The sequence below is a fragment of the Coregonus clupeaformis genome, unplaced genomic scaffold, assembly GCF_020615455.1.
Source record: "Coregonus clupeaformis isolate EN_2021a unplaced genomic scaffold, ASM2061545v1 scaf0001, whole genome shotgun sequence".
Lineage (NCBI taxonomy): Eukaryota > Metazoa > Chordata > Actinopteri > Salmoniformes > Salmonidae > Coregonus > Coregonus clupeaformis.
In genome coordinates this window covers 892,192-908,331 of record NW_025533456.1, presented here as the reverse complement: position 1 = coordinate 908,331, position 16,140 = coordinate 892,192, and the positions used below count along the sequence as shown (strand labels likewise).

The following is a 16,140-nucleotide window of genomic DNA, read 5'->3' as shown; positions in this document are numbered from 1 at the left end:
TCCTCTCAAGTGCATAGGTTTTTTTTTGGGATTGGGCTTTAGTAATTTCCACAATCACTGTAAGGATATCAGAAAGACATAAATACTGACAAAATATATAATAATGACTTTAATACCAAATAAAACATACAAGACAACACTAAAAGTAGCTTATTGACATACTGGAACAAACAAAGCAAAACTTTTGAAATATCAAAGCAATTAACATCAATATTTCTCCTCTATAGTTACTATTTAAAAAAACTTATTTTTATCGATATATTATCAAGTTCTACAATCCCAGTCTTATAGTGATAAATATCCATTTGTTTGTTTATATTCTCTTGACCACTACATAATCCTAGAATGGGTACCAGACCTGTAAATGCTATTATTCCATTCCTTTGTCACGATCGTCGACTGATGAAGACACGGACCAAGGCACAGCGTGATAAGCATACATCTTTATTTGTACTTAACTCACGAAAAAACAACAAACAAACGATACGTGACATCCTAGGTTAACACCAAAACAAACCTTACGGAACAAGATCCCACAAAGACTAGTGCAAAACAGGCTGCCTAAGTATGGTCCCCAATCAGAGACAACGAGCTACAGCTGCCTCTGATTGGGAACCACCCTGGCCAACATAGATCTAAACGAACTAGAACAACAAACATAGAAAATATAACATAGAACATCCACACCCTGGCTCAACATTTAAGAGTCCCCAGAACCAGGGCGTGACATCCTTACAGATGTACGATCTTAATTTGACTGGTACTGTCACAGCAAAAATAATCCCGCACAACAGGATTTTAATGTTTAGTCCATAATGTTGCTTTATCGGTGGTTAGGCTATTAGCTGGCCAAAAGAAGGCCTAGAATGATCTAGATATGTAAAAATGATCTAGATATGTGTTTCAAAACCTCACATATGACCAAGAGGGACATGAGTTGTTGTTGGCTTTGCCCTACATGACATAGTTACGCATTGCTGATTTTCTGAACTCATCAAATAAAATATTATAATCAAATTACAATTAAACCACTGCAATATAAATGCTGATATGTTAGCAAAGAAAATAAAGTGCATGTTGTACAAATGAAATTATTAGAATATTTTTTTTACAATATTCCATAGAAGGAGGCTCAGAGAGGCATCTGTCTAGTCCAGGTGTTGTTTGTAGTAGGTTAAAGGTGTCCGGTCATTGTGGGTGTGGAGTTGGTTGCCATGGTGAGGGCACATCACTACTCCCCTCAGCGCAGGGTATTAGTGGGCATGCAGTCACACAGGGCTCGCCTCTCTGCCCTCAACACCAGGGTCTCAGTCTAGGAAGAAATAGAGGCAATGCCATGTTAGGGAGCACCAGTCTGAGTAAACCTTTTAAACAAGGCTAATACTTTACTTTGTCCATTAACTTATAGAGAACAGAAATGTGTCTTTACGCTCACAATCCAACCCCCCAAGACACAGACACCCGCGGGGTTGGAAGGAATGGGTCAGCCGCAGTGCAGCGCCCCTGGAGCAATTGTAGGGGGTTAAGTGCCTTGCTCAAGGGCACAACAGCAGGCAACTTATAGAAGAACTGTACAGAGGAATTTTTGACCAAGATGCGCACCGACAGCAAGACTCATCAATCTCAAAGTTTAACCCACGCTGTCTGTCCAAAAAGAGTATGACATGTCATATTATTTTTGGCCATACACCATCAGATACGGGTGCTACAGATACTAAGACAAAGGGGCGCTGTTTGACGCTTTCTCTGATGAAATAGATTCAGCCTCTTGCAAATTGAAGGAAACTTATGAAACACGGATAGACAAGAATGAGAAATCAGTTTAGTTTGTTTATTTTTGTAATTTTTTAAATGTTGGGGTAAGACTGGCTTCCGTTGGCATCCATGTTTCCAAGCCACTTTGTAGGCTGAATGTCAATACACTTATGGTGTTTGTAAAATATATCAGTTTCCATTCAAATGGCGGGTGCACAATGCACTCTTTCGGATGATGGACTTATTTCGGAGTAGACGAACGTACGCAGGTAACCTAATTAACCTTCTATTTTTAAAATGTCCTGTAAAAAAATACAGACCCCAAAATATCATGGTGTAATTCGCACTCTGGATGGCACTTTCAAGTGAATTTACTGCTGTATGCGGAAATAAATACTGAGCTTGAATGCAAACACTGTAAAAATGAATTACTTGAACAGGGAAATGTCCCAAACCTAAGCTGAAGCATTTAATGCGTTGAACCATCATAATTATATTGGAAAAATCCACCTTGCATCAATTAAGGTTAAAAATGACTAGGTGAAGAATATGCCGATGTGCCCTTGAGCAAGGCACTTAACCCTAGTTCCTCCTGTAAGTCGCTCAGGATAAGAGCATCTGCTAAATGACTAAAATGTAAATGTAGGTGAAATGGCCCCCCTAAACTGGGTATGTGCGCCACCTTGGCCACCCCATTCAAAATGTACTGGACACGCCACTGATCAGTGGTTGAAGTGGAATGAAATAGGTGCTGATACTCGTTTTGGGTGCTGGAAGTCTTTATATTTAGGTTCTGTTACTCATAATATATTAAAGCCAATAGCCTATTCTATAGCAGGTGCCAGTTCTCAATCTATAGAAAATTAGAGGTGGACAGCTCCAGCCCACTTCAAGCACTGAGTAAATGCAATAGTCATTACACTGTACTTACAATAATATTTACACTGTAACATAAGGTGTTACTGAAATAGAAAAGGATATGAACTGTTACCTGGGCATCGAGGTTGAAAGCAGTCTTCTTGAGGTCATGCAGTGCCCTCTGCATGAATTCAAATGCATGACAGTCCACACAGGGACGACCTGCAAGACAATGAGACAAAATATAATAATAGTGTTCAGTATAATTAATTATATATAGGCTACTGCAATTATGAAAACAAAATCAATACTGAATACGTTTATAATTACAATTAATACCTTATATGCTGCTACACCTCATCAATCAATGGCTGTTCTCAATTGGTAACCTATCGATTAGGCAATCAGATTAGATTTTGTTTAGGTTGAATAAATAGGATTTATTTTCTCTCCCTATGCACAATAGTCATCCGCACTACAGTAACAAATGCTCATTGTGTGTAATCTCAAAAGCAACAAAGACAATAAAACCTATTAAATAAAACCACTTACTTTCGGCAGGAATTACCGTCCCTGTCTCCTGCTCGCCAAAACCTGTCCTAAAAGACAGGAGCTGCACCGCTAATAGCAGCATCACCGCTTTCATATAGCTACTCGATGCCATACTGCGGTGCAGGATGTCAAAAGAAAGACCTGGAAAACGGAGAGAGGAAATTTCAGCATATGACACTTTAGGATAGGCAGCTATCATATTACGACGCATTGGTAGGCTAGATGCGATTGTTGGCTACGTTTGCTCAGCTTTACCCACTTCATATGCATGTATATACTTAATTCTAGTCAAGGCTAATCATATATAACTAATGCTGTACACACCTTTTCTATTCATATACTGTCCATACTGTCTATTAAACACCATTATATAGGCCTATATATATATATATATATATATATGTATTACAGCACTGTTGGAGCTAGAAACATAAGCATTTCGCTGCACATGCGATAACATCTGTAAAATATCTGTAGCATACGCGACCATTTAATATTTTATTTTATTTTGAAAGCAACACAAGCATCCATAATAAAATCACAGATAGCGGAGAGGATGTATCGTTTTAAATGGGACAAACTTTTCTCATAGAGAAAAAGGTCGTAACTATGACCAAGAATAGTATAACAAGCATTCAAATGTAGGCTTACTCACTGTGTGCGATAATGAAGAGACGATTCTGTTGAATATGAATTCGAAGGGCAGAAAGTGCATGCGTGTAAAATCCGCTGTAAATTCGGCGAACGGATTGTCCCTCCTGAAATCCCGTAAAAGTATGCTAAATTATTTTATTCATCTCAAATTAAATGTTGGCCTCTGGTTCGCTATGTTGGTCAAATGTCCTATAGGCTAATTTAATCACAGCGCTCATTTTAGCTTATTTAGTTGCATAACCTTAAAGATACAGTAATTGTTATACAATAATATTCCTACATGCCAGCCTATGTGTTGCACTTTCCAGGCAAATTTTAAGAAATGTTTTATTTGCATAACTCTAACACGCGAAATGAATGGTAAATAAATGCAATGCTGTTGTACACCTCAAGTGTTTTGTAAAGCAAATATTTTCAAAAGGCCTTGTAAAATGTGAAATAAGATTTTTTGGGACAGGTAAGAGAGAGGTGAGTTTCTTTGCTCTCCCAAATACGAACATGTGGGTGGGTCCTATCAGTCCTATGTTTTCTTAGGTAGCCTGTTAAAATGCCCGAACTCAATACACTTCTTTTTCCAAGATGGCGTCGATGAAGGACAGCGACACCGGCCTGTGGCTCCATAATAAACTAGGATCAACAGACGAACTTTGGGCGCCTTCTAGTATTGCTTCACTCCTCACCGTTTCAGTTATCGACAATATACGGTTGTGTTTTTCGAGTTTGTCGCCTCCAGTGAAGCTAAAACTCTTGCTCGGGATGCTGCATCTTCCCAGGCGGACTGTTGACGAGGTGGGTACGCGAGTTGATATGACTGACTGAGCACTAGCCAGCTAGTTTATATGGGATTATGCAACAGGCAGCCTTGACCGAGTTGCTAGCTAATGTTTCCTGAGAGGGAAGTAAAGTTGTAACGTTAATGGACACCATGCTTACAAGTTGTTTTAATTGTTTACTTAGCTAGTTAGCCGCAAATATGGCAATGCAGACAGTCAACATCACTACCCCGTGTTCTCTACTCTAGTTAAACTATCGATAGCCAGCAGTCCGCATCGATCGCTTCCTTGGTTAGCTAGTTAGCTAGATAGCTGCTAACGTCAGCTGTGTAGGTAAGTGTCTACAGACAGGCTGTAACTAACTATCGCGGCTAGGCTAATTCTGTCCAGTCGTATGTTTTTGTTTTGTTTACCTAACGCACATGCCTTCCTTTAACAAACACCACGTTAGTTAGCAGACCTAACATGTAGCATTGAACCTGTTTGTAGTGTAGTCGTAATGTGTCTGAGAATCATTGATGCTGAAAACTTGTCGGAGTCTTGTCAGTCAGGTGGTTTCGCTTGCCTGCCAGTTAGTGCCATTTTGGAGTGCGTAAACAGTGAGCGACCTAGTTAGGTTACAACTCCAAACTAGTGGGAGACGGCCTTTGAAATAGTTTTTGCTCTAAAATCAGCTAGCCGCAGTTAAACTTTATATTAAACTTTGATAAATATAGCTCCTCACTGGTCTACAAACAGTGTTGTAAACCAGGTGCATTCCATAAAATGTCTCGACATTGTTTTGTTTACCCATTCTATTTCCGTGATAAATAGCGGTAAGTCATTGAATTCGCTACATGTAGGCTATACAGTTAGACTTGTCGCTTACATTTTTATGACCATAACAAAATCTGTATCTCCTGTCATATATTATCACTCAAATTAGTCCACAGTTCTATGCACTCCTCAGTTTCATCCAATTGAGCCAGCTCTGGTTGACATTCTGCACCACATACATTCAAGCTTCTATGTACGATAGAATATACTTTATTGTTCATTTACATGGAAATTCATTTTGTGCAGTCAGCATACAAATACACAAAAACACTGGAAAGTTAATAGGGCTGCGTTTACACAGGCAGGCCAATTCGGATAATTGTTCCACTAATTGGTCTTTTGACCAATCACATCAGATATTTTTCAGAGCTGGATCTGATTGGACCAGTTAGTGGATAAAATATCAGAATTGGGCTCAGTGTACATGCAGCCTTTTTTTGCCTAACGCACACATATTCACAGTCCCTGCAGCCTTCTGTCCGACTATGTATTGGGCCTACATTTGTCCTGTGTCCCACTGTTCAGCAGCCTGATGGCTGATTGAATGAAACTTGCCATGTTCCTATTCTTGCTGTACATTGGGACCTTATATCTCCTTCTGGAGGACAGCAGCTCAAAACATTGGACCAGATTGTGTGCAGGGTCCTCTGATGCGCTTGGCCTTATCCCTTGCCCGTCTATGATGGAGGCCCTGAAGCCCCCTGCACTGCAGCTTGCTGAGCTTGGAACCCAGGTTTACGGTCCTCCTGAGGATGGCCTTGTTAGCAATTGACAGCCCACCATACCAGGCCAGGAAACAGAAAGTCAGCACACTCTCTAAATGGCAGGTGTAGTACAGTGGCGGTCGGTGCTGTTTATGATGAGGGAGGACACATTTTTCTTCTTCCATGAGCATGGCCTTATTTCTATTACAGCGTATTGGATGACTGTCATTCATATTCCATTCACCCAGTTCAATGTAACATCGATAGCTTTAGGCTACTACACGATACTCGAATTTTCCCTATACCCATCATGAGGTTACTACAACCTAGACTACGAATGAAAGTTTACAACGTAGGTGCACACAGGTCAAGAGAGACATTTTAGGTGACACATGTAAACCCAGTTCACTATGCGCTCTCCTCCTCTCTGATCCTTTGAGTGGGTGGACATATCAGTACATGCTGCAAGAGCTCTGATAGGTTTGAAGACGTCCTCCGGTAGTTGTCATAATTACTGTGTAAGTCTATGGAAGGGGGTGAGAACCATGAGCCTCTTAGGTTTTGTATTGAAGTCAATGTACCCAGAGGAGGACGGAAGCTAGCTGTCCTCCGGCTACACCATGGTGCTACCCTACAGAGTGCAGTAGAGGCTACTGTAGACCTTCATTGCAAAACAGCGTGTTTTAATCAATTATTTGGTGACGTGAATATATTTAGTCTAGTTTTATCTAAAAAGGATAACTTTTTGAATGTTTTACCATTTTTATTAAATTCACTGAAGAGGATTGTCCTCCCCTTCCTCCTCTGAGGAGCCTCCACTGGTGTAGTAGTTGGAGAGTATTCGGGTGTTGACATATATTCAATTTCCATGCCCTGCTCTAACCTCCACATCCACCCTCTGCCCCTACACACCCTGCCCCATGGAGATTCTATGTTCAGTTTCTTTCTATACCTTTCTATAAACTGCTTTAGGCCTACTGTGAGCCATGCATGCATGTAAAGCGTAAAGACACATTACCATTCCACAAGATTGGACGGTAACATTTTAAAATCTAGCTCTACTAACCTCCACAATCACCTCCTCCCTGACCCTGTCTGTGCAGATGAAGGAGGCCCTGTCCGAGATCATCCAGCTGGCCACAGTGGACTCTGAGCCCTGGGTACTGATGGTGGCAGACATCCTCAAGTCCTTCCCCGAGACGGGCTCCCTCAACCTGGACCTGGAGGAGCAGAACCCCAACGTACAGGACATCCTGGGGGAGCTCCGGGAGAAAGGTGGGTACACTACCATAGGCTAGGGGTCAGGGGTCACAGGTCAAGGGGGAAAATGAGAGCAGCAGGGGTCATTGAGGATCATGGTTCTAGCTTTGTCACTGGAATTAATATGGAAAATTGAGCTTTGTTTTATTGTACCTATTTCAAATAGGATACATTTTCCAGCATGTTGGTGCTGCTCTACAAGCACCTGTTGAATGGCCGTGTGTCAGAGTGGAGAATCTTTTTTTGTATTGAGTACATAAGCGGTGCATTGCTGAGATCTAGACTACTTGTCCTCGTGCACTTTTTATTTATCATGTAGAGGTACTGGTTGGTTATAGTACACCTGGCTGTCTGCATCATGCTAACTGCTTTCGCTTGCTCTTTGGGTTAGAGTTACTGTAGAAACACTGAGTCAGCTGCTGATGTAAAATGGCTTAATTAAGCTTTCAAGATCCATTTAGAGATATAATAAACAAGAAAATAAATGTTACTGTTTTATTTGGGACTGAGTCTGACTTTAATAAATACATTTGATTGATTGATGGATCTCCCCCTGCAGTGAGTGAGTGTGAGGCGTCGGCCATGCTCCCTCTGGAGTGCCAGTACCTGAACAAGAGCGCCCTGACTACGCTGGTGGGCCCACTCACGCCCCCCGTCAAACACTTCCAGCTCAAGAGGAAGCCCAAGAGTGCCACGCTCAGGGCAGAGCTGCTGCAGAAATGTAAGATAAGACACTTCACTCCGTCCAGGGTACATGACAAGAGTCTAAAATGTCCGCCTCGTCTCTTCACCTCAATCTGCTTGTCGTCTTCATCTGGGGACAAACGTATCAAGCGTTTCAGATTAATAGTGCTGATCTAGAATCAGGTCCCCCCTGTCCATTTACTGTTATTCATTATGATCTGAAAGACAGAACTGGTCCTAGATCACAACTCCTACTCTGAGATGCTTTATGAATTCGGCCCCTGATCTGAAAAGGATAAGTTAGAGCGCTATGTCCAATGCTTACTTGGGAGTTGCTTTCACTTGTCCAGTTGTTTTTCACACAGTGCAGATGAAGGAAAGCAGAAGAGAAAAGGAAGCCACTTTAGACTGTTGAGATACTTCCCCATGTTTCAGGTCTCTTCTCCTTTATGCTAATTTTACGGAATGTTGAATGGTCTTTCTATCACATTGGTGAACAGTCATGACTCATGTTCATTACGGCACGCACTGGAAAACAAACATGCGCGTTTCTTATTGGACAAGTTAATGTAGCACCTGTTGAATGGCCGTGTGTCAGAGTGGAGAATCGTTTTTTGTATTGAGTACATGAGCGGTGCATTAGTCGGTTTCCTTCTGTCAGGTGCCAAATGAACAGCACCCTTGGGTGTATTCACTAGGAACCTAATGGAAGCAAACAGGACGAAATGAGGAGGGACCTACCTGAATTTGTCCAATCGAAAGTCTTATTTTAGTTCTAAAATGTTTTCCATTGCTAAATGTTTTGCTACAATGTGCACTAATAAATACACCCCATTGACTCATTGTTATGTTGTGTTTTCAGCTACAGAGACCGCTCAACAGCTGAAGAAGACAGCGGGAGTGCCTTTCCACGCCAAAGGAAGAGGCCTGGTCAAGAAGATTGACACCACCAGTGAGTTTGACACACAGACACACTTGTTGTTGCCAAGACTATGCCTATGAACACATAACACCATTTATACCAGGATTTAGCCTGTAATAGCTGGGAAAAAACAACAACTAAAGTCAATAAATAAAATTGGCACCGGACAATTGTCCGGGAGAAGGAAAAAAATTCCTTTGCGAAATAATGCATAATGGCCTGTTCATTGATTGAAATGAATGTAGCGCAAGAGCTGCTGCTACAGCGCCTCAATCAACTCGTTTGTTGCTGCTGGAGTGAAACATGCTTTTATTAGCGCAACAATTCTAAATGCAATTGCGTGTTAAAAACAGTTTTGACGGCCATGATTCAAACTAGCTACAGCAAATTGCTTCCTCGTTGTGTAGTATGGGGACCCCAGGAAAAGCATGCTCCAAAAACACCCAAATACGTCCTTTTAGAAACGGCAAAGCTCTCAGTATTGTGATGCAAGGTCTTTTAGATGTTGTACACATCAAATTGTCATTCCAAACTTGTTATATTCGCAATGTTATATTCCATTTAGTTCCTTTAACTGTTTGAAACATGAACATTTTACTGCATATCTTACCTTGCTTCAAAGTATCCTATAGCTAAAATCCGACCAAACGTGGAGGCAATTATTTTATAAAGACTTCCATATGCCAATGAAACCAGTAGCCTATTTCTCTAATTTTATATTGGTTTCCTTCATTGTCCAGTGCCAAAGGTAGAATCCTGGTCATATTAGCAGCCTGTGTTTGTTGTTGCATCTTTAGATCTCCCCACTTTCTACATTACTAATGGATATTTTAATCTGTCTCATGAAACCGCTCGCATGTGCAGTGCGCTTTTGACAAGTGTTTTCCCGCTAATTGCATTATGGAACAAACATTTGCGTGTAGCCTACTGCCTTGTGCAACTGGGTCCTGGACTTCCTGACGGGCCGCCCCAATGTTTTGAAGGTAGGCAACATTACCTCCTCTACACCGATTCTCAACACGGGGGCCCCACAAGGGTGCGTCCTCAGTCCCCTCCTGTATTCCCTGTATAACCACTACTGCGTGGCCTCAGAGTTCCAACTCCATCATCAAGTTCGGAGACGACACAACAGTAGTATGCCTGATTACCAACAATGACGAGACAGCCTACAGGCAGGAGGTAGGCACTCTGATGGCATGGTGCCAGGTAAACAACCTCTCCCTCAAAACAAAGGAGCTGATTTGTGAACTTCAGGAGGAACCAGGCTGGACACGCCCCCATCCTCATCAACGGGGCTGCCGTGGAGAAGGTCAATAACTTCAAATTCCTCAGTGTACACATCTCAGAGAAGCTGAAATGGTCTAACCACATGGACACCGTAGTGAAAAAGGCACGACTGAGACTCTTCAACCTCAGGATGCTGAAGAAGTCCAGCCTGTCCCCGAGGGCCCTCGGTGTACAACAGGAACACCACAGACAGCATACTGCCAGGCTGCATCACAGCCTGGTATAGAAACTCCACTGCCGCAGACCCTTTATTACTTTCCAACCCCACCACCCCTTCCCTAATTGGAGTAAACTAGTGAACAACAAAGCTTAGGCCTCTACTTCTAGCTTATACATGCTATATACATTTTATGGACACAGTCAATTTTACAATAATTATATTTTGTTTGTTTTTACTCCTGAACTTCCTCTAACCTCAACCTCGCCAATCATTTTCATGATGTCTATCCGGTTTCCTTCTATATGCCATATCTTTCTAACTGTGCTCTTTCACAAAAGCTCTCAACCTATAACCTATATACTTATTATGGACACAGTATGCTTACGTTATTAGTTATCTTGTTGTTATTACCTTACCTGCTGCTCCCCCTATTGACATTATCTCTCCTGCTGCCCCCCTCCTGCTTCTCTCCCTATGGTCATCTCCCCCCCGCCACCCCCTCAATGGTCATGTTGCTTCCCCCCCCCCACTAGAGATCCTGGTTCTAATCCAGGCTCTGTCGTAGCCGGCCGTGACCGGAAGACCCATGGGGCGGCGCACAATTGGCCCAGCGTCGTCCAGGGTAGGGGAGAGATTGGCAGGCAGGGATGTTGGTAGAGCATGGCGTTTGCAACGGCAGGGTTGTGGGTTCAATTCCCGCGGGGGGCCAGTATGAAAAAAATAAAAAAATATGTATGCACTCACTAACTGTAAGTCGCTCTGGATAAGAGCGTCTGCTAAATGACTAAAATGTAAATGTAAAAAGCCTAAGATTTTCACTGTACCCTGCAATCACACCTGCAACCCTGTACATGTGACTATTAAACACTGAATCTGTGCGCATTGCTGCGCTTATAATGTGAATAAATAATAGATGATCAACTTTTTAAGCTAAACATTCTGATCTGTTGCATTTTAACAGGGTTTTTTAAGTAGCCTAGGCTTACTGCTTGTATGAATTTCTGCTCTATCATCCCACAACTGTCCCAGAGTCTGTTTTGGAATAGGCCATTTTTTTGTCGCACAGAACGACAAGCTGACAAATAGAATAGGTCAACCTTTCTACTATGGGGTATAGTAGATCGACATACGCTAGTGATTTTGCTGTTCGTTACTCGTCTTGTTGGCTGAGAAAATGTAAATATGGACAGTTATTCTAACATCTTCAAATTGCGCAAGTTGCATCCTCGAGTTGCATGTTCGGTAAAGATGAACTACCATACTCTAAATGTGATTTCTGTCATTCTGAGCACCGTGGATGGACGCCCTAATCAGGTTACACACCCAATGCATATGGGTCTGGTACATTTCTCAAATGTCCGGTAAATGCTGCCAGTCAAATGTCCGGCGTCATATTTTCCTAACGGAAAACCTGATTTATACCCACTGGTGTCTGATTGGTTGCTGAGATATCATGTTTTCTACCCTTCCTTCCAGCACCCCTGAAGGGGATACCCAAAGCCCCGTTCCGCAGCCCCACCACCCCCAGCATGTTCAGCCCCCCCAGCAACCGCACACCCATCGCCCCAGCACGGACACCCCTGCGCAAGGAGAGGGGGGTCAAGGTGACTAAGGGGGCTTAACAAGTGGCATTGGCTGCCTCCCAAATGGCACCCTGTTCCCTACATAGTGTATGTTCAAATGTGTCAACAGAAGCTGATGCACATTATTCTCTGTTCTCCAGTTGTTAGACATCTCAGAGCTCGATATGGTGGGAGCTGGTAGAGAGGCAAAGAGGAGGAGAAAGACTTTGGGTAACTACCTTTTCTATTTCCATCTGTCCCTCTCTAGTTAGCAGTCTTCACTATTGTTCACCATCCTTCAGACTCATTGACTCTTATAAATTATTTATCTGCTAGTGGTATTTGCTACAACATTCAGGACAAGAGAAGTTGAAGTTGTTTAGCAAAGTTGAGTATCTTCACTTAAACCACTTACGGCCCCGTGTCTCTGTCTGTCTCTGTCTCTCTGTACAGAAACCGAGGCTGGGGAGAAAGCTGCTAAAGAGGAGGCTGTGGTGGAGAACGCTACCCCAGACTATGCTGCTGGACTGGTGTCTACACAGGTAGGAACACACTCACACACACTCATTCACTGTCATTCTGTAATGCAACTTTAGAAAGCGGTATTGAATTGTAACCCACTTCTCCTGTGTTTCAGAAACTGGGTGCGTTGAACAATGAGAGCGCCCTGCCGTCTACGAGCTACCTGCCTGCTACCCCAAGTATGGTCCCCTCCTCCTCCTACATTCCCAGTTCAGAGGCACAGCCAGGTAAGAGAGACAACTACATAGCTGTTACTCCAATCTCAGGGTAACACTGCATTTGGCTAGCCTGGGTATCAGTCGGTTTGTACTAACATTCCACTTTTGTACTCCAGACAAGTTTTCTGTACTTACTCCTATCCAATCTTCTCAGATGTGCACAACCAATTGGCGATTGACAGTGATATAGCGATAGTCTCAGATGTCGATAACTGGGTCTTCTTCATTCTAGTGAACGCAGGTGGTTTGGGGCGTGACGCCCTGCAGTCAGGTCGCCAGCCTGAGGAGTCAGCCACGCCCGGTGCTGCTGCCACCACCACCACCCTCCCGGGCCAGTTCAAACAGAGGACGCCCATGTACAACGCCAGCAACACTGCCACCAGCCCCACCGCCCCTGCCTCCCCCAGCACGCCAGCCAGCACCCCCGCCAGCAGCAACGGCCCCCCGGCCGCGCCACCGCCACACAGCCCGAGACCCCACCACGCAGCCCCCCGCTACCCTCCAGCCCCCGACGCCATGCCCCAGCCCAAGAAGAACCTCTCGCTCACGGTGAATTGGCTAAAGGCATCATTGGGACTTCCAATATCCACACTAGTATTCTACTTGGAATGAAGCATTATATTTGGCGAGCATTCTAATCTGGACTTGTGCTACTTAGTATGTGAGACTGCTATGCTTACATACAAACATTGACTGTAGAGATTGTAGTACAGTATGTGGAATGGTGGTTTTACTTGCGATGACTGTGATATGTGGTTGTTTTACCTACCTATCTGTGTGGTGTGTAACCTCTGTGCCGCTGTATGTAACCTCTGTCCCTGTGCTGTGGTCTCTTCAGAGAGACCAGATGTATGCTGCTCAGGAAATGTTCAAGACGGCCAACAAGGTGACCAGACCAGAGAAAGCTCTCATCCTGGGCTTCATGGCCGGATCCAGAGGTACTGTACTGCTTTCTGCTAAATACTCCCCCGTTTTAGTAATAAGTAACAGCTTTTTGCAACAGAGAATAAATAATCCCTGGAGTATGTCCACCTAGTCGTATACTGTGAGTTTTCCACGTACTAGTAATGTTTTAGTAACGTGTTGGACTGGGATGTGGATATGTGAAAGCGCTCTGGTGGGGGTCGAATCTAAGCCTAACTGGCTATTTACTCACATGCATGTGAGTACACAAACACACCTTCCAACACTCTTACCCTCACTGCTAGTTCAACATGTATTTTCACCATATTACCACACAACATCTCTGTTGTATCCCCCCCCCCTCCTCCTCCTCCAGAGAACCCTTCTATCTTATCACTCTACAACATCTCTAACTGTTCTATCCCCTCCTCCTCCAGAGAACCCGTGTCCGGAGCAGGGGGACATTATCCAGATAAAGCTGAGTGAACATACAGAGATCCTGCCCAAGGCGGACGGCACGGGCAGCACCACCATGCTGGTGGACACAGTGTTTGAGATGAACTACTCCACAGGACAGTGGACCCGCCTCAAGAAGTACAAACCCATCACCAACGCCTCCTGAGGTGGCTGCTGGCCTGCCTTTCGGGACTAAACACGCACACACACACACACATATTTACATGCATGCGCAAGCATCAACACACACAGGCCAAATCTTCCTCTGGTGGCCAGGGACTTGTCACACACACTTGTGCATACACACATGGGCCAAATTCAGTGCGTGAGCGGCTGGGGAGGGTTGAGTGGGAGGGATATGGTGGTACCGGTTAAGGGGGTATGGCTCCCTTCTTTTTCAAAGTTCCTGCATTGCCAAAAGGCAGGGGGACCATCAATACTTTCTTTCCCCGTTGGTTTGTTTTTCTGTTTTGTTTCTGTTTTTATGTCCCCTCAGATTCTCAGATTCCTGATTTGTTTGGTAAGGGGAGGGGGGGTACAAAGTGTCTGGGGAAAGAAGATTACTTATACCTTATTTTGATAAGACACCTGTTAACACTTGCTTTACTATTAAAAGGTACAAGCATGCCACATGTCAAGGGAAAAAGTCGTTATTACAACGGTCCGTGTTTTTCATTGTGAGAATGTAAATAATGTGACGTTTGCAGCTTCCTACTTTTTGTGGAAAAGAAGGATGTGAGAAAAACAAAGAAAAGGAAAAGAGCCCAAACAGAAATGTGACTGAGAGAAGGATGATGATGATTTGTTTCCTTTGTGCTGTCAAGTTCTGTTTTGGAACAGTCTGGAATTTTTTTACGTTTTTCATCCTTACCAAGAAGGGAAGAAATAAAGTGAAAACGTTCAGATTCCAGAGTGTTTAACGTAATAGTCCTTCAGAACATCTCTCCTCCTGACTCTATTTCTAAGATCATGATGATTAGAGTAAAGGTGTTCTATGGGAAAGACGCACCATTGACACCTCCGTCCACACTGATCTGTCTGATTACTTGTCAAGACAGGTAGTTCAGGTGGCATGGGTTGCACTAGAAAGACGGAACCTGTCGTAAGACAATGCAGTCACACTGGTATTCAGTACAGTATGAATCAGTGGCGGCTGGTCCGTTAGGGTGCTGGGGTGGCGCCCTATAGTCCAAAATAAGTAAATACAAGTGCTGTATCCTATACATTTTACTGTTTTAATATGTTCCTACTATTGCTCTGAGGGGAGCAGGTTTTAGGGCCCAGGACGGCTACATTGGATTACATTGACAGCTAGCGGTTCTGAGAAGAAATGCACTGCTGCTTGAAGTCTATTGCTCCTCTTGGGGCGTTGAGCTTGAATGCCCTAGCTGCTCTGATCCAACTCCATTCAAACAGCAGACATTAATCATGGTCAACAGATGGCGCCAAAATCACTTTCATTTTCACAACAGACAGTGTCTCATGGGGGGATTTGCGGCTGTGAGAGTATACTGTATATGGCATTACAATCTGAAATCATGCAAACAGTAATAAAGTAATCCACAATCAATACAGCACTGATTTTGCGCAGCATCTGACCTTTTGGATTGACTGTCATGCTCATGACAGATAGGTTTAGTCTACAAGATGAAAGGTTGGTGGAATTTGTTTCCAGATTAGCCAACACAGCCTGAATGTTCATTGCTTGCTACTTGATTAATTGATGAGGCCCAATCCTTCAATAGACTCAGACTGGCGCTTTGCTTTGGTTTATGGCCTTGAATGTTTACCGTTAATATGTCCAAAGATGATTTATTCTTATTCACTAATGAAGGAGAGGATAAGGGATTTAGTTTTTGCATGGCAAAATAGTTGGCGATTTAAGCTTTTCTCTGCAATAATTTCAGTTATGCCGGAACTGTGTTTTTGATCTGCAGTCATTTCTGATTTATATCAGGACTGGTTGTGTTCTGTTATTTGATGTCATCAATCCAGTCAGGCTTTTTATTTTTAACACTTTTATATGATTTGGGGCATTTAGTTTAATTTATGGA

At 43.3% G+C, this 16,140-nt stretch overlaps 2 protein-coding genes across 3 annotated transcripts; one reads left to right on the top strand and one right to left on the bottom strand.

The window, feature by feature from the left end:
* Positions 1–647: 647 nt before the first annotated feature.
* Positions 648–4,576, bottom strand: LOC123482958 (neuropeptide-like protein C4orf48 homolog). 2 transcript variants are annotated; one of them, XM_045212193.1, is made up of 5 exons: positions 4,500–4,576; positions 3,821–3,923; positions 3,166–3,306; positions 2,747–2,835; positions 648–1,312 (listed from the first exon to the last, which is right to left on the bottom strand). In XM_045212193.1, the coding sequence occupies exons 3-5, from the start codon at positions 3,275–3,277 to the stop codon at positions 1,241–1,243; spliced, it is 273 nt and encodes a 90-aa protein (XP_045068128.1). In that variant the 5' UTR covers positions 3,278–3,306; positions 3,821–3,923; positions 4,500–4,576; the 3' UTR covers positions 648–1,240. The 2 variants fall into 2 exon arrangements, with proteins under 2 accessions (XP_045068128.1, XP_045068127.1); XM_045212192.1 differs by lacking the exons at positions 3,821–3,923; positions 4,500–4,576 and adding an exon at positions 3,490–3,521.
* Positions 3,930–14,996, top strand: LOC123482957 (negative elongation factor A-like). The gene is made up of 11 exons (XM_045212191.1): positions 3,930–4,608; positions 7,216–7,387; positions 7,932–8,093; positions 8,919–9,008; positions 11,902–12,029; positions 12,149–12,218; positions 12,441–12,529; positions 12,625–12,736; positions 12,960–13,276; positions 13,566–13,665; positions 14,068–14,996. Exons 1-11 carry the CDS (start codon positions 4,399–4,401, stop codon positions 14,250–14,252), a joined length of 1,635 nt encoding a protein of 544 aa, XP_045068126.1. The 5' UTR covers positions 3,930–4,398; the 3' UTR covers positions 14,253–14,996.
* Positions 14,997–16,140: the final 1,144 nt, after the last annotated feature.